The sequence below is a fragment of the Arvicanthis niloticus genome, chromosome 3 (genome assembly GCF_011762505.2).
Source record: "Arvicanthis niloticus isolate mArvNil1 chromosome 3, mArvNil1.pat.X, whole genome shotgun sequence".
NCBI lineage: Eukaryota > Metazoa > Chordata > Mammalia > Rodentia > Muridae > Arvicanthis > Arvicanthis niloticus.
Genome location: NC_047660.1, coordinates 78930377 through 78947585, shown reverse-complemented (window position 1 = coordinate 78947585; position 17209 = coordinate 78930377). Strand labels below are relative to the sequence as shown.

General features: G+C 45.9%; 1 protein-coding gene across 2 annotated transcripts; it reads right to left on the bottom strand.

The window, feature by feature from the left end:
* LOC143441758 (uncharacterized) lies at positions 1–10630 on the bottom strand. 2 transcript variants are annotated; one of them, XM_076931274.1, is made up of 3 exons: positions 9963–10630; positions 1175–1260; positions 1–1011 (listed from the first exon to the last, which is right to left on the bottom strand). In XM_076931274.1, the coding sequence occupies exons 1-3, from the start codon at positions 10628–10630 to the stop codon at positions 959–961; spliced, it is 807 nt and encodes a 268-aa protein (XP_076787389.1). In that variant the 3' UTR covers positions 1–958. The 2 variants fall into 2 exon arrangements, with proteins under 2 accessions (XP_076787389.1, XP_076787390.1); XM_076931275.1 differs by lacking the exon at positions 1175–1260.
* Positions 10631–17209: the final 6579 nt, after the last annotated feature.

The following is a 17209-nucleotide window of genomic DNA, read 5'->3' as shown; positions in this document are numbered from 1 at the left end:
AATCACTTTTTTATTCATGAAAACAGTCATTTTACTCGACAGGGGTTCACACAAGCAATTACATACAGTGTATAGTTTTAGTAAAACAGCAAATCAATGACAAGAACAAAAGCAATAACATTAGTTAAAACCTTGAAACAAAACAAATGAAAACACCAAAGAAAACAATATCTAAGCTAGAAAACTGATTAAAAAATTGATTAAAAGATTGATGAAAAAATTGATTGTAGCAAGACCTACCCGGTCTGTCTGGCCTTGGGTACAGATTGTAGTAGCCTATCAAGTCAAGGGTGGCCATGCCTCTAGGGGCTTTGAAGATAAAACTCTCCCAAGGCCAAGGATGAGTTTCAGGCTTTTGTTCAAAGTTTTTCTAATTTTCTTTAGTCATCTCTACTAAAGCATCCATCAGGACAGTGCTAGTTTACACTCCCAGACTCCTCCTGAATGCCAGCAGCTCTGGCTGTGCCTCACCACTGCTCTGAAGCCTTCCCCGGGGCATCCTCAGTGAGAGGGAGTCTCAGTCCCTGTGGCAATATGTCCCCAGTGCTTGTCCCCAGTGCTACCCGGGCCACAGCATTTCCTCTGCTCAGACCTTTCCATCCAAAGGAGACAAATGTCTGCAAGTTCATCTGCTTGGTGTGGAGCATCTACCTGCCCAGAGGCGTTGAAGGTGGCTCAGACATTCTCTATAGATCCTTTCTCATTCAGGCTGTGAAACTGCAAAGTCCAGCCTTTATCATCATCATCATTAATGGTCAAGTGACTACCATGAGAGGGGATGGTCATCCTCACTGCAGTGCACTCTCTTCAGCAACTCTCATGTGTGACATGGACTCAGCTTCAGCACTGACTGAGAAAGCACCCTGTGCTCTGGGTGTGTTGATATCTGACTCACTGTTGAGTTCTCAGGTACAAGGACACAGCTTTTTTGAGGAGGCCTTGATCCCAGACTGAAGACTCACGAATTCAAGTTGTCTGTGTTTTCCTTCATCCTCATTTCTCTCAGGGGTTCTGTAAGACAAGGAAAGGCAATCAGACTCAGAAGCATCCTGGCTGGGCCACAGGCTACACAAAATCAGTACCTATTCTCACAAAGGAAGCCAATGTCAGGGAGGAAAACCCACCCCGTGGATGCCATGGTTGCTAAGGATGGGCTCAATGATGGCTCACTTACCTGGCATGCTCATTGCTCCTTCTGTCTGCAGGAGGCTCTGGTCCTGGTCCCTGGCCTGTTTGAGTTCACGCTGAACTTTTCTATACCTAGAGGAGGAAGGCAGCTGGGACACAGGCCTGGTGGGGACCTGCCATGTCAGCTGTCCAGACTCCACAAGCTCTACTCAACTGGACAATGCACCATGACCTTTCAGAGCTCATTCTGGGCATCTACCAGGGGAGAAGGGTCAGACTTTAACTAGGCCTGGATTTTTTTTCTCCTCAGCCTTTAAAACTCTTAGAATTTTAACTGAGATATACCCATAATGCTGGACTAGGAAAAAATGCATTTCTAAAGTGGTGCAAAAGCATTATTTTTGAAAAATAACAGCATAGCCATCCTGAGTCACAGTTCAGGAGAGATAGGCACGGCCTTGATTAGATGCCAGGGGAATGTGGACAACCCGGGAACCTCTCTTCAGGTCTCTAGGGAACCTATGCAGGACTACAGTGAAGGTTCAGATTATTCCTACAGCTCAGATCCCTGCAGATCAACTCATCCACCCTTAAATCTGCTCTTAACAAAGAGAACCTTCTCACAGGAAACCAAGGATACCAGGGAGAAGAAAGTTAACTCTTCTTGGAAGGGAGAACAGGCAGGGGATATGGACAGCTTAGTCAATGAATTGCTTGCCCTGGAAATCTAAGGCAAAGACTGGTAGACCTCTGGCATCCTGTGCCTATTAGCTAGCCTGCTTTTTGAGCTCCCCAGGCCTTGCAGTGTTGGCTTGTTTCCCAGTACAGGAACACTGGACAATGGCGGACCAGGCCTCTGCTCTGGCTCACTCTCCCTAGTAGCTCCAAGGTGAGCAGCTCCCTCCAAATGGAGGTCCCTTTATCAAAGGCTGCCATACTTAGGCTCAAACCAATGAGCCTGGGAAACTAGAAAATGCAAATACTCCAGCTCTCCAATCTACTCTCCCCTAGGTGTGCCTCCTGTGACCTCCCTGAATGTTAGAATCCACAGGGATGGCTGGACTGTGTCTTTCAGATGTTGAAGTAAATGTGAACCTGATTTGGAAATAGATCTTGTAGAGGTGAGAAGTTGAGTCCACAATGTAGTTTGTTGACTTTCCCTGTGACCGGTGAGGCTAAGACTCTGCCTAACAAAGGAAATTTCAGAGAGACCCTGTTGACTGAGTGGGCTTGCTCATCAAGACTTTTACCCTCAACAATAGTGCGAATGAACAGATTTTTATTATTTAAGTAGCCTGTGATGGCAAGTCTTGGTTGTCCAGCTGACACCTGGAATTTACTAAAACACAAATACTGAGCATACCTGTTGTCAATGTCTAGTGCGTTGGGGTCCCTGGGTAGGACACGGGGGATGCAGAGTAACCATGAGCCACTGCATACTTTATTGAATGTTCCAGCATTTTTTATAGGCAAGCCGAATAAAGACTTCTCACAGCTTCTAATTCTCAGCAGCTTCTGTTTCTCAAGCAATAGTTTACCTGGGTTCAAGGTGACCTAGACCTCCTCACAGACTGAGAATTCTGTCAGCAGTCCAACTCTTTTAAGTGTTGCTTAGTTTAATTAAAACAAAAGACATTTCTCATGGGAAGATGATCATGAAGGCCACTTCCTCAGGTATGCAGCTTACTTGGCAGAACATCAGGATTTTCCGCTGAGAAAGTATGCTTTCTCAGTGTCCCAGTGTGCTGGGATTCACAGATATCCTTAAGTCACCTTGCAACTAGCAGGCTGGGAGCAGTTACCTCATGCCTTTTCTCTACAACCTGTGAGGGATTTTTTTTTTTTTTCTTAATTAAGTCACATGAAGTGGGATGATCTAATTCTAACATGGATCTTTGAGGTAGGAAGATAGAACTTTCATCTAGATCTTTGGAGATGTGAAGCCCTACCATTTCTCTGAGCCACACCTTCTGCTGTCAGCACAATGAAGGATGTGAAGGAAGGCAGTTCTCTCTTTTGCCTGCTTGCCCCTGCCTTTCCTAGTGAGTCCATTTCTTCTAGTGAGTACTACAGCCAACTTCTTTAAGATTCTAACTTATAGGCATATAGTGAAGACCAGCTGAGACACCTAGCTACCGCATGAACTGAACTACAACTAGATTCTTCAATATTGTTAGATTAGATGGACCACAGCCTATAATTCACCCTGATACATTCTATTAAATAATGTACATATACAATATTTATTACATATGTTTACATTTAAATATATTTATAAATATATATTTATTACATAGATAATAGAAAGAGTTTCATTCTATAAGTTCTGTTACTCCCAAGAAGCTTAACTAATATACAACAAAACATGAGTTAAATTCCTTACCTTAAGCATATTCAAGTACAGTGAGGGACTATACCTAGTCTTGTGTCTTAACCTATTTGATCATGTGAGAAAAATCAAACAACATTCTCCCCAGCTCTTTGCCTTTTCCACAGAGATATATACCATCCCATTTCCTTCATGCCCTTGCTTTCAATGTGTTCACTTGTAGTTTATACAATTCTTCCTCGAAGGTCACCTTGTGGGAAGAACATTCTGACTCTGCTCCATCCACAGTTCAAAGCCTTCTTACACAGGCTCCCACAGGAGTTTAGCAGCAAAGAGTCCCTAGACTGGCATGAAAGTTGTCCTCATGAAGACACTAACACAACCAATCCATGGTGGGATGCATACGATGAAGATAGGACAGTGGATCTAGAAGTCAAGGTGCGAAGGATTGCCTGCAGATCTTAGACCCTAGGAGGGAACAATTGTGTCCTGGCGCTTTGGGAGAACTTAGCTAGAAGAACATGTGAGGCAACATACCTTCATGTCAGGAGCCTGAGCCTGGGAAAACACATGACGAGTCTACTGCATGTGACTGCTGTTCATGACAGTGTCCTGTCACAAAAGAGTTCAGATGTCTTCAACAAACACTGAGGTACAACCACAGCATCTACCCTACACACTATTGGTCCAATACTAGCACACTCAAGCATGATCAGGAAGTGAACTGACTTATGAGATGTTTTGCCCTAGTTGGCTCTGAACTCTCAGGCTGTGAATGTCAACTTTCCTATAGCTCTCTCTGTAGAGAGGTGGACACTGGTTTCCTCTGGCTCCCTTAGCACAAGCTTCAAGAGACCAAGGCCATAGCCTCCTCAGGCATATTCACCACCGCACAGGATGCAACTTGGTTTCAACACTGAAGGAAGTGTTTTCAGAAGGCTGGAAAAAAAATGGCAAAGTCCACAAAGCACTCAGGTGTTGTGGAGATGCCCAGATTCCCTGCTAGGTCACTTCAGCACATGGCTATAGATAGAAAAATCGCATGAAGTCTCCCTACTCACAGCCCAGAACACCCAGATTCTGCAGGTAAAAGCCAGTCTTTATCTTGATCCACAGGTTCTAACTGTTTTTTGCTGCAAGAGAGAATTGCTTGCCTCCCACACCTGCTCACTCAGAAACCTAAGGGGCCACTATCAGGGAGAAGTGGTCAGAGTAGTTCTGTTGTAAAGCCTGAGACAAGGGGTTTTGGCCAGAAGCATCTTTCTTGTCTTCTTACTAGTAACAGATATTCACTCTACCCAAAGGAATCCACCAATGTTGAAGTGCAGTGATGCCTGGGGCTGGGGACACTTCCCTGGTCCATCCCTTCTTCTTCATGGCTTCCTCTGCCAACCCCCTCACCCCTGACAGTAAGAGTGAAATCCAGGAGTCTTCAGTAACTCAGTAAAACAGCAGTGTCCTTCCTAACTCCTGGCTTCTGGGATGGACAAATCAGTGTTCTGGAAAACTTGACTTTTGGGAACTATGACAAGCGGAGAAATCCACTTGCTTCTCAGAGGATCCCAGCTCCTGATCCCCACTCTTGGAAACCACAGTTCCAGCTCATTTCCTCTGGGAACCTTCAATCCTTGCCCAGGACTCACTGTGCCTTCCCCAGGATCATACATTTCTCGCCGATTCTGAAGACCGGCCTCCTTCTGCTCCTCTCTGGTCTCTCTAGGCTCTCCATTCTATCTCCCAAATAACTTGCTCAGTCTTGCCAACATGTCTATGGGGAAAACCTCAAGGCACTGAACCTACCAAGAGCTACTGGTGTCATCACAACACTGGTGACATCACAGAGTATGACAGAGGTTTCTAGGAACAATAGAATGTCCAGGAAAGAAACTGCTGATGTCAAGGGGAAACTATCCTCACCCCCCCACCACCACCCTGGTAACTAGCTTGCTCCAAACTGACCAAAAGCCAAGATGCACTTTCCAAGAGCCTCTCCTGGAACACAGGGTAAACTCTTCATCACCTCCTCCTTCCAAAGCAAGAAATCTCTCTCTGCTTGATTAGAAACCCCTTAATACTTCCTATGTGGGAAACTGAGTTTATTTTCTAACACTGCTTAAGAATGTCTCATTCCTTCATTGAGTCACCCTTTTCACGATGTTGAGAAATTATATCAGGACTAATGGGGAGCAGGAAAGATCATCTGCTTCAAGTACAGGCACTTGGAAATACACCCAGAAAGAGCCTCCAGGGCTGAATACAATGTGGGACTTGGGTTAGGGGGTACACTCAGAGAAGCCATGTGCCTAAGTGTTGACAACAATTCTACAATGCCTCTGCACATAAGACCCAATACTCCATCAGGTTCCGTTAAAGAGTGATGAGCAGCTAGCAGAAGAACATGGAATGGTGGCAGTATAGAACCTGCCAAGACAAAAGTGCCCTCAGGCTGAGTGTGGGTGTCCTCTGGTCTGCACTACAGCCACCAAAGGCAGACAGATTGTAGGCCCTGTAAATTTCAGATTGAGATTATGTGCTGAGAGGGTTGGGGGGTGGGGAGGAAGGCAAAGCAAAAGCAAAAGCAGCCATGGACAGTGCAGGGTGATGGCCTGGCAGGCAGGAGGGCCAGGACTAGGTAAGTCCTGCTATTCTCACAGGCTCTGACAGCCCCACCCAGTCCCAGCGACTGGGAAGTGGAAGCAGGACGATGCTAAACTCAAGTTTAACCTGTAAAGCCAGGTTGAGGACAGCTTGCATACTTGAGATGCACTTTGCTTGGAAATTTTCCCTGTGAGGCATTTAAATTCAAATAGACAGAGTGCCTAGCTAGGGCCTAGTCTTTCCCATACTGTACCTCACACCCCAAGGTGCTTTCTCAGTAATGCTTTGAGGCTGATTTTCTTGGTTCTACATACTCTTGGTTTGAAAAGTAAATTAACAAGCACTGCAAATCTCTCAAATAGAACAAAAAATAACAATGCTATATTTACGTGAGTACATCAGTGGAAAGCACAACATAACTGAAGACTGGGAAACCATGATTGTGCCCTGGTCTCTGTGGGCCAAGACCTGGCTCACAGGCAGCTGCCTTGGAGCCTCTGCAGGGACAAAGTGATGTAGAATGGACACAGAGGCAGGTTGGGCAGCAGTATAGAACCTGCACTGGTCAGGTAAGAAGCAGACTCTATCCTGTTCCCTATCCAAGGAGCTCCTGTTGAGGCCGTGAGCCTTTTTCTGACCATGGGCACTGGTAAGAACATGCAGGCTTCTGTTTGGGCAACACAAAGTTCTTTCATTCAACAACAGACAGGACAAGGAGTCAAGTCAGGAGTGGTGCCCTCCTCCCATGAACTATGTGACAAAAGCAATGTAAGAATTATTTATGTCAAAGAACAGAGGCTTCCTGGATAGGTTAGGGTCTAAAAACCATTCTCAAGTGCCATGAATCTTGTGGTTCCCCAATGACAGCCAAATCTGTCTTGCTGTGTGCCTTGTGACTCTATTGATAGACTTATAGGTCTGTCATATAGCTTGGTAACAGAGTAATTGCCTTACATTTATAAGGTCTTGGGTTTTTAATCTCAGGATGGTACAGGCTGGTGGTAATCACTGAGTAATTCCCCACCTCATTCAGTGTTCTAATTCAAAGGAGGCCTAACTTTGGTGCAGGTCTTGATCCTTCACTGGAAGAGGAAGTCTTTAGAACTCAAGCCAGAGAGCCATCTAGTGTACCAATCTTGTTACGAATGTCCAGTTGAAATCTTGTTGATGGCCACCCAGGTACAGCTTAGGAAAAAGTACCAATAGGGGTGTGAGATGGTCAGAGGAGCTCACAGTGTGACTGAATTTTGTTTGGTCAGCATGTATGTCCTGGGGTGAAGTCCACTGTGTTGGAAGTGGTCTGCTCCTCCTGGGTAATGAAGTTGGTCAGAGAGCTTGAATCTACCATATATGTTGTGAGTTTCCTTATGGGCAAAAGACATTCAGGAAATTCCTTTAAGGTCTTTTTATATTAAGGAGCGTGCAGCCTATGGTCCAGCTGGAGACTCTAAACGTAGGGCTCAAAGCCTGGCACTGATACCGGGCAGTGTGCTTGTTAGCTGTTTTTATCAGCCTGACCCAACCTAGAGTCACCTGGGAATGAGGAATTATGTAGATCAGGTTGACTGTGGGCATGTCTGTGGAAGATTTTACAGATTGTTAATTGAGTTGGGAAGACCCACCCTAAGAGGTCAGAATCACTTCATCGTCTGGGACCTGAACTGTGTAACATGAAGGAAGCTACAGCATGACTGTGTGATGTGCCAGCTGACTGAGAGGCAGGCAGGCGACACGGCTGCTCCCCTTTCCCTCTGCTCCTGACTGTGGGTGTGATGTGACAGCTGACTGAGTGCCTGCCTTGACTTCCCCAAATGGATTCTAACCTGGAACTGTGAACTATTCTTCTCCCTGCTAAATTGCCGGATTTGGGACCTGGATGTAATGAAGAAGATGCTAAGATGTCACTCTGTGGCACTGAGGATGGCACGAGCCAGTTAGACATTAAAGTAAGTCAACAGCAGCACATGAGTCCCAGGACAGGAGCTCTGCCTCTCCCAAAACAACCCTTGTGATTTTCCAGTCACAGTATTACAAAGACATAGCTACTGACTCACACACCATGTCCCCCATCCACAAATGGCTCCAGATAAATGTCTTTTGATATCAAATGCTACCCTAATTTCTGCTAATCCATTAAACAAAACAAGGCTAACTTCATTGGAAAGAATTTTTTCTGTGGATTTCCTGACCCTTAGAATTTTGGAATTTAAGGGAATGGATCTGAAATCACAGCCCTAGGGATGAATCTCATCTTATGCTATACCCTTCCTTGGAGGTCAGGAGAATCTCCTTAAAGGTCAAACCAGAGAAGCACCTTTAAATGCCAGGTATGGAGGGTGTACATAATAAGTGGCCATCTGTCCACTAGTAACTAGTAACTAGTCAGAGATGAATTGAATACTAGGGCTGATGCATGCACATCTCTGCGAGGACTTCTTGGCTGCTCTCTAACTTCTGTGCCTCCTCAGAGAGACTTCTGGAAGCAGATCTTTGACAAACTTCCTTCTTCAAAAATACATAGAAGAGATGAGAAGGGAAAACACACTCTGATGAGGCCCTTCTCCTCCTAGGGCATGGGATAGCCCCTTCTGAGCAACTTCAGAGGGCTATCTGAGGAGACTGCCAGCTTTGTGGGGGAACTCTGATAACCACATTATAGATAGGATGCATGTCTGAGGAAAGAAGAGTGGAAAAGCTGGAAATGCAAGGGAGGGACTATTATGTGGCTGGCAGTTTAGGCTGGCAGTTTCCCTCAGCTAGAGAAAGGAGGTTTGAGATGGCTCATGGAAACGCGAGTGGACAGAAGGATAAAACCATATAAAACCACTCCCCTTCAGAAGCACAGCCTTTAACCCCAATGGGAACCGTTCTCCTCTCTCTCTGGCCCACAAGCTGCTCAGGGCATTCTGCTGCTGCTGCTGCTCCTGCTGCTGCTGCTGCTGCTGCTGCTGCTGCTGCTGCTGCTGCTGCTCCTGCTGCTTGTTTCCCTTGCTCTTTTCACTCTCTCTCCTCTTACATTCTTGTCTTTATTGATTTTATTATGTACATTGAATCACTTAAGACAAAGGTGGGACCTTCCCATGTCGTGGCTGCTGTCTCCAGGCTCTGAATGTGTCGAAGAAAGCAATAGACAATAATTTAGAACTCTTGGTACTCAACCCTTCCTGAACATTTTAAGCTTTGTAAGCCACAGTGCTCTCTCAGAAATAGCAGGAATAAGAGATTCAAGAGCAAGATGTGGCAGTTCCAAAGAGACCACACAAAGGAATCAGTCACCAGCTCTTCTCCAAAGGGAACTGGACTCCCAGGGAGAGAACTACCAGGATTTTCCCATGGTGCAATGCAACTTCCTTAACTTTTCTGGGCTTATAGTTTCTAAAAGAAAGTTGGGGAAGCCATTGCGCATAATTCACAGCAAATCCAGGCCAGCTAAAGGACTGAGACACAAAGAGAAAAGGTTCTAGTGATCCTAAAAGGGGGTGGCAGGGATCAAAATAGAGGCTTTCTGTCTGCCCTTAGCCTAGATTCCCTTCTGGCTGACTGCAACCTTTGGCTCCCAAAAGGCTAACAAATGATGAGTTTAGAAAAGGGATGACCCACACCCTTCCAAGGTGTGCTCCAACCTCTGCCCAGCCACAGAACCTCCTGAGGATCCTTTAGGAGTGGCGATCATGACATAGAAGGCAAGGCTTCTGGTAGTGTGTTATTGTTCCCAGAGACACTCTGGACTGAGACAGGAGGTGTGAACTCAGGTCAAGGCATGACATCAGTTCCTTCCATGGTAGGCTAAGACAGGTGACACTCTTATAGAGCAATGGCCTGGACCAAATCCTCATCCAGCTCAGTGAGCTACAGAGAGGAGGGGTGGCCAGCAGGCTCCAGGGGCCCCCTGGGACTGCAAACTCACCTGCTTCCTTTGTGGAGTATGGCAGCCAGATGATACCCTTTAGTTAAAGAGTGGGCAGCAGGTGAAGCTGCATCTCCTTCAGTGAAGAGTGCAGGTCCTGGAAGTGGCCCTGCTCCTTGGCCAGGTGCACTTGGAGCAACAGCTCCTCCTTGAGGCCTCCTGTCGCCTCCTCCAGCTGTGGCCATTTGCCTAGGCACAGCTCTCCCTCTGCTTCTGAGCATAGCGGCTACCTCCATCATGGCCTGAGCCAGATTCTGCTGCCATAGGGCAAGCAGCTCTCGGCGGTGAGGGTCCATATAGACCTCCAACCTCTTCTCTCCCGGCCTCGTTTGGCTGGGCTTATCGTTGACAGATGGCTCCAGAGATTCCAGGGACAGCCTGGCTGGTCTCTGCGTAGCTTGGCAGTGGCCTGGGGTGAGGGCAGCAGTGAGGCGGTAAGGCCCGCTGGCCCTGGCCCTGGCCAGCGGGCCTGGGGCTGAAACGTTTGGGTGACTCTTAGAGGCCACATCCTGGCTTCCGGGGCGTAGCCCAGTTGGCTGCTGCCCCAAGGAGACTGAAGGAAGAGGAAAAGGTGTAGGAGGAGGGGGTGGAGTTGGGGATGGCAGCATGGCTGGCCTAGAGGCGCTCCTACTCTGCCTCGGAGCTTCCTGCTGGCCTGTAAACTGCATTTGCTGCTGAGAGGATTTGGCTGAGAGCCCAAGGCTACCACTTCAGCCAACACAATTGCGGCCAGCAATTGCTGCCTGACTGCTTACTGACCTGACCTATCCAACCCCCCTCGCTGTGCCTCAGGAGGCCAGAAAGTTCACTGGTTGAAGGAGCAGGTGCTGAGAGGAGTTAGGCCAGCCTCCATGCTATTTGAAGAAACACCCATACCCACACCTGATCACCTACTGCCCATAATCAAGGGTCTCCCTAGAACTCTAAAATAAACCATTGATTCAATGGAAAGGACTCTTACCCAAACTAAGACATCCCCAATTTAAGACCTCTATGGAATCAGTACCCATTCTGAGAATTACACACACACACACACCCAACAAATCCTCCCAACCTGTTGCACACTTAATAGCATCCTGCACACCTGTATCAGCTCCAGAGGCAGAGGCAGTGGATGTTTGCAGGAACTGGGTGTGCATAAAGAGTGTTTGCTGTGGGCTGTTGGAGGTTTCTCACAAGAAAAGTGCTCGTCTCCATGGTGTCACCCCAAGATTATATCAAACCACAGAGTTACCTTGCTTCCCATAATGACTTAAGCTCAAGACCATCTACCTTCTCCGACAGCCCTCTGCACAACTCTTCACCTGGAACGAAATCTGCATCTCAGAAAAGACTGCAAACTTCTGCATTGCAACCACTGACTCACTTTCTAAGATGGGCCAAGAGCTCTTTTTATGTCACTGTCACCAAAGCAAAGGCATCTCAAATGTCCTCCTTTGAGAGAAACCATGTTTATTACTAGGAAACACATGGACTAGTGATTAGAACAAGAGGATGAGGCTTTGCCCTTAGGTTGCTCTGTGCCTCAAATGATGTTCAGGTGGAAGAGAACCTTTGCTCATCAGGTATTTCCTCAGGAGACAGGGGTTGGGAAGAGCATCAGACCAGGGGTTCTCAGCTGTGGCTTCATGAGCAAGTTCAGCGGGGTCACTGCAGCACTGAAACAATCTCAACATTAATGTGAACACGTGCTTTCTGGGCTGGGCTTGATAGCTTTATCAATTTTGTTTCATTTATTTTTATTTTCTGTGCATTGGTGTTTTGCCTGCATATATTTCTGTGTGAGAGTGTCAGATCCCCTGGAACTGGAGTCTCAAGAACAGTTGTGAGCTGCCATATAGGTGCTGGGAATTGAACCTGGGTCCTCTGGGAGAGCAGCCAGTGCTTGTAATCTCCCCAATCCTACTTTGTATTAATAATAACCCAACATGTATTCTAATATGGTGGAGCAAACTATTTGAAGATCCCTCTTTGTTCAGATAGCCTGGGCTTCTGTGACTCAACAAGGTGCCCTGGTTTCATTCTATTGCTGAGGCTCATACATAGCCAAAAGCAATTTAGGGAAAGAAAGAGTGTATTTCATCTTATACTTCCAGGTCACAGTTCCTTAGTTAAGAGAAATCAAGGTCTGTCCTAGGCCTGGAAAACTCCAGCGTGAGCTGAAATAGGCACCGCCATTTGACAGTCAGCAAGGCTTTTATATTAGGGAGCTGGGAGTGAGGGCACTCAATGAGGACAAACTGAGCACTGGGGGGTGATGAGGCAGGAAGTCTTTATCTTCACCCTGCCCCACCATACCTTTCTAAACTTGTGCCTATTGAAGGTCTTGCTAATTATATATTTTTAAATGATTTATTTATTTATAAGTTCACCATTGCTCTCTTCAGACACACCAGAAGAGAGCATCAGTCCCCATTACAGATGGTTTTGAGCCACCACGTGGTTGCTGGGAATTGAACTCAAGACCTCTGGAAGAGCAGTCAGTGCTCTTAACCACTGAGCCATCCCTCCAGCTTTCTAATTATATTTTAAAGTCAATACCAGATGGTAAAGAAATCAAATCATCTTGGAACTAACCTCATTGATGAGGCTTGTGAGATGACTCATTTGGTAAAAGTGTGTATGGCCAAGCCTGAGGACCTGAGAGAAAGGGGGGAACCAATCCCTACAAGTTGTCCTCTGCCTTCCTTCCAAGGCTGTGGTGTGTGTGTGCACAGACACACATAAACAAATACGTGAATAATACATATAAAAAATTAGAAAAATCTTGTGTGTTCTATTATGAAAATAGTTGAGTTGTTCCTTCTGGAGACAGCAGGAGAAAGCATATAGACACCAATCCTTAGATCACAAGATAAGATTTCTAGTTGACACATCCCTAAATACATACCTTGTTTTTCCTTTTTCCTGAAAAAGAAAAAAGGTCCCTGCAGGGTCAGGGGTCAGTGGCTCAGTGATAGAGCACATGCCAAGCACGCACAAGCCCTTGGGTTCCACATCTCTACCACAAATAAACAAACAAACAAAACAAAAAACCCCCAAAGAACAAAAAACAAAAAAAACCCTAAAACAACCCCTCCAGTGGCCATTTAGGGGTGCATACAGTGGCTGACCAGCACTGTCCACCAACAGTGAAGTGGGGCCTCTGTTGAGGCCCACACTCTGCCTCAACACTTTTCCTCAACACTTTTAGGGCTAAGTGCTCTGGTCAAGAGAGAGTGTGGCTCTTGGGGCAAGAGACGCGAAGAATGGAGACAAGACAGGGTGTGATTCAGTCTCTTCTATTTTCTCAAGTCTCCCTTATTGAAGGGAATTCTGAGGTATTTATATACACAAGCAGGAGAACACAGGTGAAAACATTTTACCATGTGCACCATACAGCTGAGGTCACTAAACAGCAAAACAAGCTATGTGGGATAAACAATATATTTATCAGAGTGTGCTTCAGCTGTTATAGGCTTTTGACAACCAAGTCTTTCATCAGGGTATATGGTTCCAGATGGCTGCAAAGTTGATCTAGCCACTTTCTACTAAAGTCGGCTCCCAACAGGCCTCCTCATTCATTAGAGCCTAAGGAGCCACTTGAGTGCCAAGCCTTCCAGCCAGAGAAACGGAGAGGAGGCCTTGCCCTTTAAGGAGAATTCCCAGAGTCACTTCTGTTTACATCTCTTCAGCCAGTCCTTATGTAGCCAGGCCTGATCTGAAGATGCTGCAGAATGTTTCACTTCTGGGTAGCCCTATGCCTAGCTATAAACAAGGTGCCTTGTTGGTACTAAAGAAATAGTAGGACAGAAATGGGAAGCAGTCATATCTGAGCCCCAGGTTTCCAAGGACATTTCTCATTCTGGGTTTGACAAAGGTCAGAATATGCCCCTAGACCCCTAGGAGTTCTAGAACACTGCTGGGGTACAGTAAGACTGGGGACCACTCCAGGAAATAAAGACCAGACAGGCCTCAAATGCTTCATCTCAAGAGCCTGTTCTTTGTCACAAATGTAAGTTCTGAAACGTGTGTGTTTGTGTGTGTGTGTGTGTGTTTGCGCATATATGTTATGCATCTATTCTTAAGTCCAGTTTTCACACCAGTTTAAGGACACCTTGCTACTAAACTGCAGTGTGTGTGTGTGTGTGTGTGTGTGTGTAATCAAACTCATATCTCTACAAGATCCTATTTCCAAATCAGGTTCTTATTCCTTTTATTGGATTTGGATGTCAATATCTGAAAGACACAGTCCAGCCAGCCCTCATGGTTTCTAGTGTTCAGGGAGGGTACACGGAACATACTTTGGGGAGTATATGTCAGTGCTCAGGAGATTTTACATCCCGAACTGATCATGGGCAACCTTTTTATATACAGGGCCAGTCAGATGTGGAAGGACTTCTTGGGGTTCTGTCAAGTGGTAATCAGAGAGAACCCTCAGAATTGCATCTTTCTTGCCTGTCTTGACTAGTCTTTTTTTTTTTTTTTTTTTTTTTTTGGTGGTGGTGGTGGGGGGGAGAGTTGGTTTTTCGAGACAGAATTTGTCTGTGTAGCCCTGGCTGTCCTGGAACTCACTCTGTAGACCAAGCTGGCCTCGAACTCAGAAATCTGCCTGCCTCTGCCTCCCAAGTGCTGGGATTAAAGTCATGTGCCCCCACTGCCTGGCAACTAGTCTTATATCAACTTGACACAAGTTGTTTACTTGAAATGAGGGAACCTCAATTGAGAAAATACCCTCATAAAACCCAACTGTAGGACATTTCTTAGTGACTGATGGACACATTCACCAGCCCAGGGTCCATTAGAAAGCAGGTTGGATGAGCCAGGGGGAGTAAGCTAGTAAGCATCACCCACTCCTTCATATCCTCTGCATCAGCTTCAGCCTCCAGATTTCTACCTGCAGGGACTCTGGCCAGCTCGAGCATGGTGAGCATGGTGAGCATGGTGAGCATGGTGAACATGGCTCTGGCAGGCCTTGCCCTTCTCCCCCATGCCCTCTGCCTTACTAAAAAGCATTAGATTACATTCCTAAAGCCAGCCACCAATGTCTATTCCCTCATTTGGCCACTTCTTCCTCCTGAGGCTGACTACTAAGGTCCCTATCAAAGTATTGAAATCCAGCAATCAAAGTCCCCTTTGGCTCACCTAATTAACATGCCTGATGAAAAATAAACACCTTATTTTAACACAGGGTTTTTCCTTCACCTGTATAAACTACCATTTTCCTATGGGCCACACCTGTCTGTTTATCCAGGGACAGACTGGGCCTCTGGGGCAAATACCTCTTTTCCCTTCTCCCTTGTCCTCTATCTTCTGTCTTTGTCTCTTATTTCCTGACCTTTGTCTTTATGGGGCAAATGAATCTTCTTTGTGCTGAGAACTTGGTTTTGGGTGTCCTGAGCTTGATCTCTTATGCTATCCTGTTTGAGTTCCTTTCCTGACTTCCTTCAACGATGGACTGTGGTATGAAAACGTAAGCCGAAGGAACCCTTTCTTCCTCAACTTGCTTTTGGTCATGGTGTCTCCTCATAGCAATGGTAACCCTAAAACAAGTGCCACCATAGTGAGATAGTGCCGTGAAAGACCTGACTATGTTGTTTTGAGGACTGTGGAAGGACTTTGGAACTTTGAACTAGAAAAGCCATTGAGTGTTAAGAGCTCGGCTGGCTTTTGTGTAGGAGTTGGAAGGTACGAGTGTTGAGAACAGTGCTAAAGATGGAGGCCTGGCTTGTGAAGTTTCAGAGGGATATTTAGAGAGTCTGTCAGGGCCATCTACTATTTTCATCTAAGATTCTTTCATTCTGGTCAGCTAGGGCTTAAGAGTCAGCCACAATTAACAAAAGACTAGCACCACTGAAGTGAGACCTTTGTGTTACTGGGACAATCAATGCTGGTTAGCTAAAGCTAAGACATGAGCAGTAATGAAGAAGAGACCAACATTGTTGAGGTGAAATCTGGGAAGTCTTTCCTGAGACTCAGCACACAGAAGCTGTGTTACAGAGGCAGCCAAGGTTGTGCCCCATCTGGCACCCAACCTTGGTAGTGTAAGAGTCACCCAGGTGGTACTGGTTTTGAAGACATGAAGGAGTCATGGAGTGAGGCTTGGCACTGTGAGAGGCAAGGAGAGGCCCTTAGTGAAGGCCCAAGATTGAAGCAGTCACGGAGAAAAGTTGAGGTTTGGCACCATGAGGAGAGCCTATTGGTGAAAGTGCAACCCGATTACAGCAGAAGACCCCAGCAGTTTTGGCGACACCAGTACCATGGGATGATCACTAAAAACAGCAGCAGTGGAGTGGAGTTAGCCATAGCCTAGAAGACGAGCTGTGTGTGCTACAGAGGGCAGAGCCAGAGAAGTAACCCAGGCCCTTTGGAGGAACCCAGATGATCATGAATGGATATTGAACAGTCGGAGGTTTTTGTGGTGGTGGTTATTCTTGTTTTGGTTTCGCTTTGATTTGATTGTGAACTGTGCCCTGGTTCTTCCCTCTTGAAGTAAGAAAATATTTTATATTATATATTATAATATATATAATTTTCTGAAGCTCACTGTTGAGAGACTTTGAATTTTAAAAGGCTTTGGATTTTAAGAGAGATTATCTATTTTAAAGGGACTGAAATTTTAATGTTTGAATTTGTAAAGACTCTGGGACTTTTATAGGTATTTTTGTTTCCAATGTGAGTTCGTGCAGACAAAAAGGAAGGAAGGGCCATAGCTTAGTAATTTGTATGTCAAGTTGACAAGGGTCAGTTGTGTTGTCTTATGACAACTTGACCCAAACTAGTTACCTGAAGGTAAGGAGCCTCAGTTGAGAAACTGCTTCTATAAGATCTGACTGTGAGGCATTTTCCTAATCAGTGAGTGATGGAAAAGAACCAGCCCAATATGACTGGTGCCATCCCTGGGGTGCTGGCCTGTAAAGAGCAGGATGAGGAAGTTAGGAGGAGCAAGGCAATAAGCAGCATTCTTCTATGGCCTCTGCATCAGCTCCTGCCTCCAGAGTCCTGTCCTGCTTGAGTTTCTGCTCTGACTTCCTTCAATGAAGAACAGTAATACAGAAATACAAGTTGAATTTTGTAATTTTTTTCCTCTTTCCTTTTTCTTTCCTCTTCAACTTGCTTTTGGTGTTGGTGTTTCATCATAGCCATAATAACCCTAACTACTACACTGCCCTTTGCCTGTCTCCTCACACTCTGGTGGGAACTGTGCTCAAAGCTGACAGTGTCACCTTCCTGAAGACAATGTGCATTATCCCAGGTAGCTCTAGAAA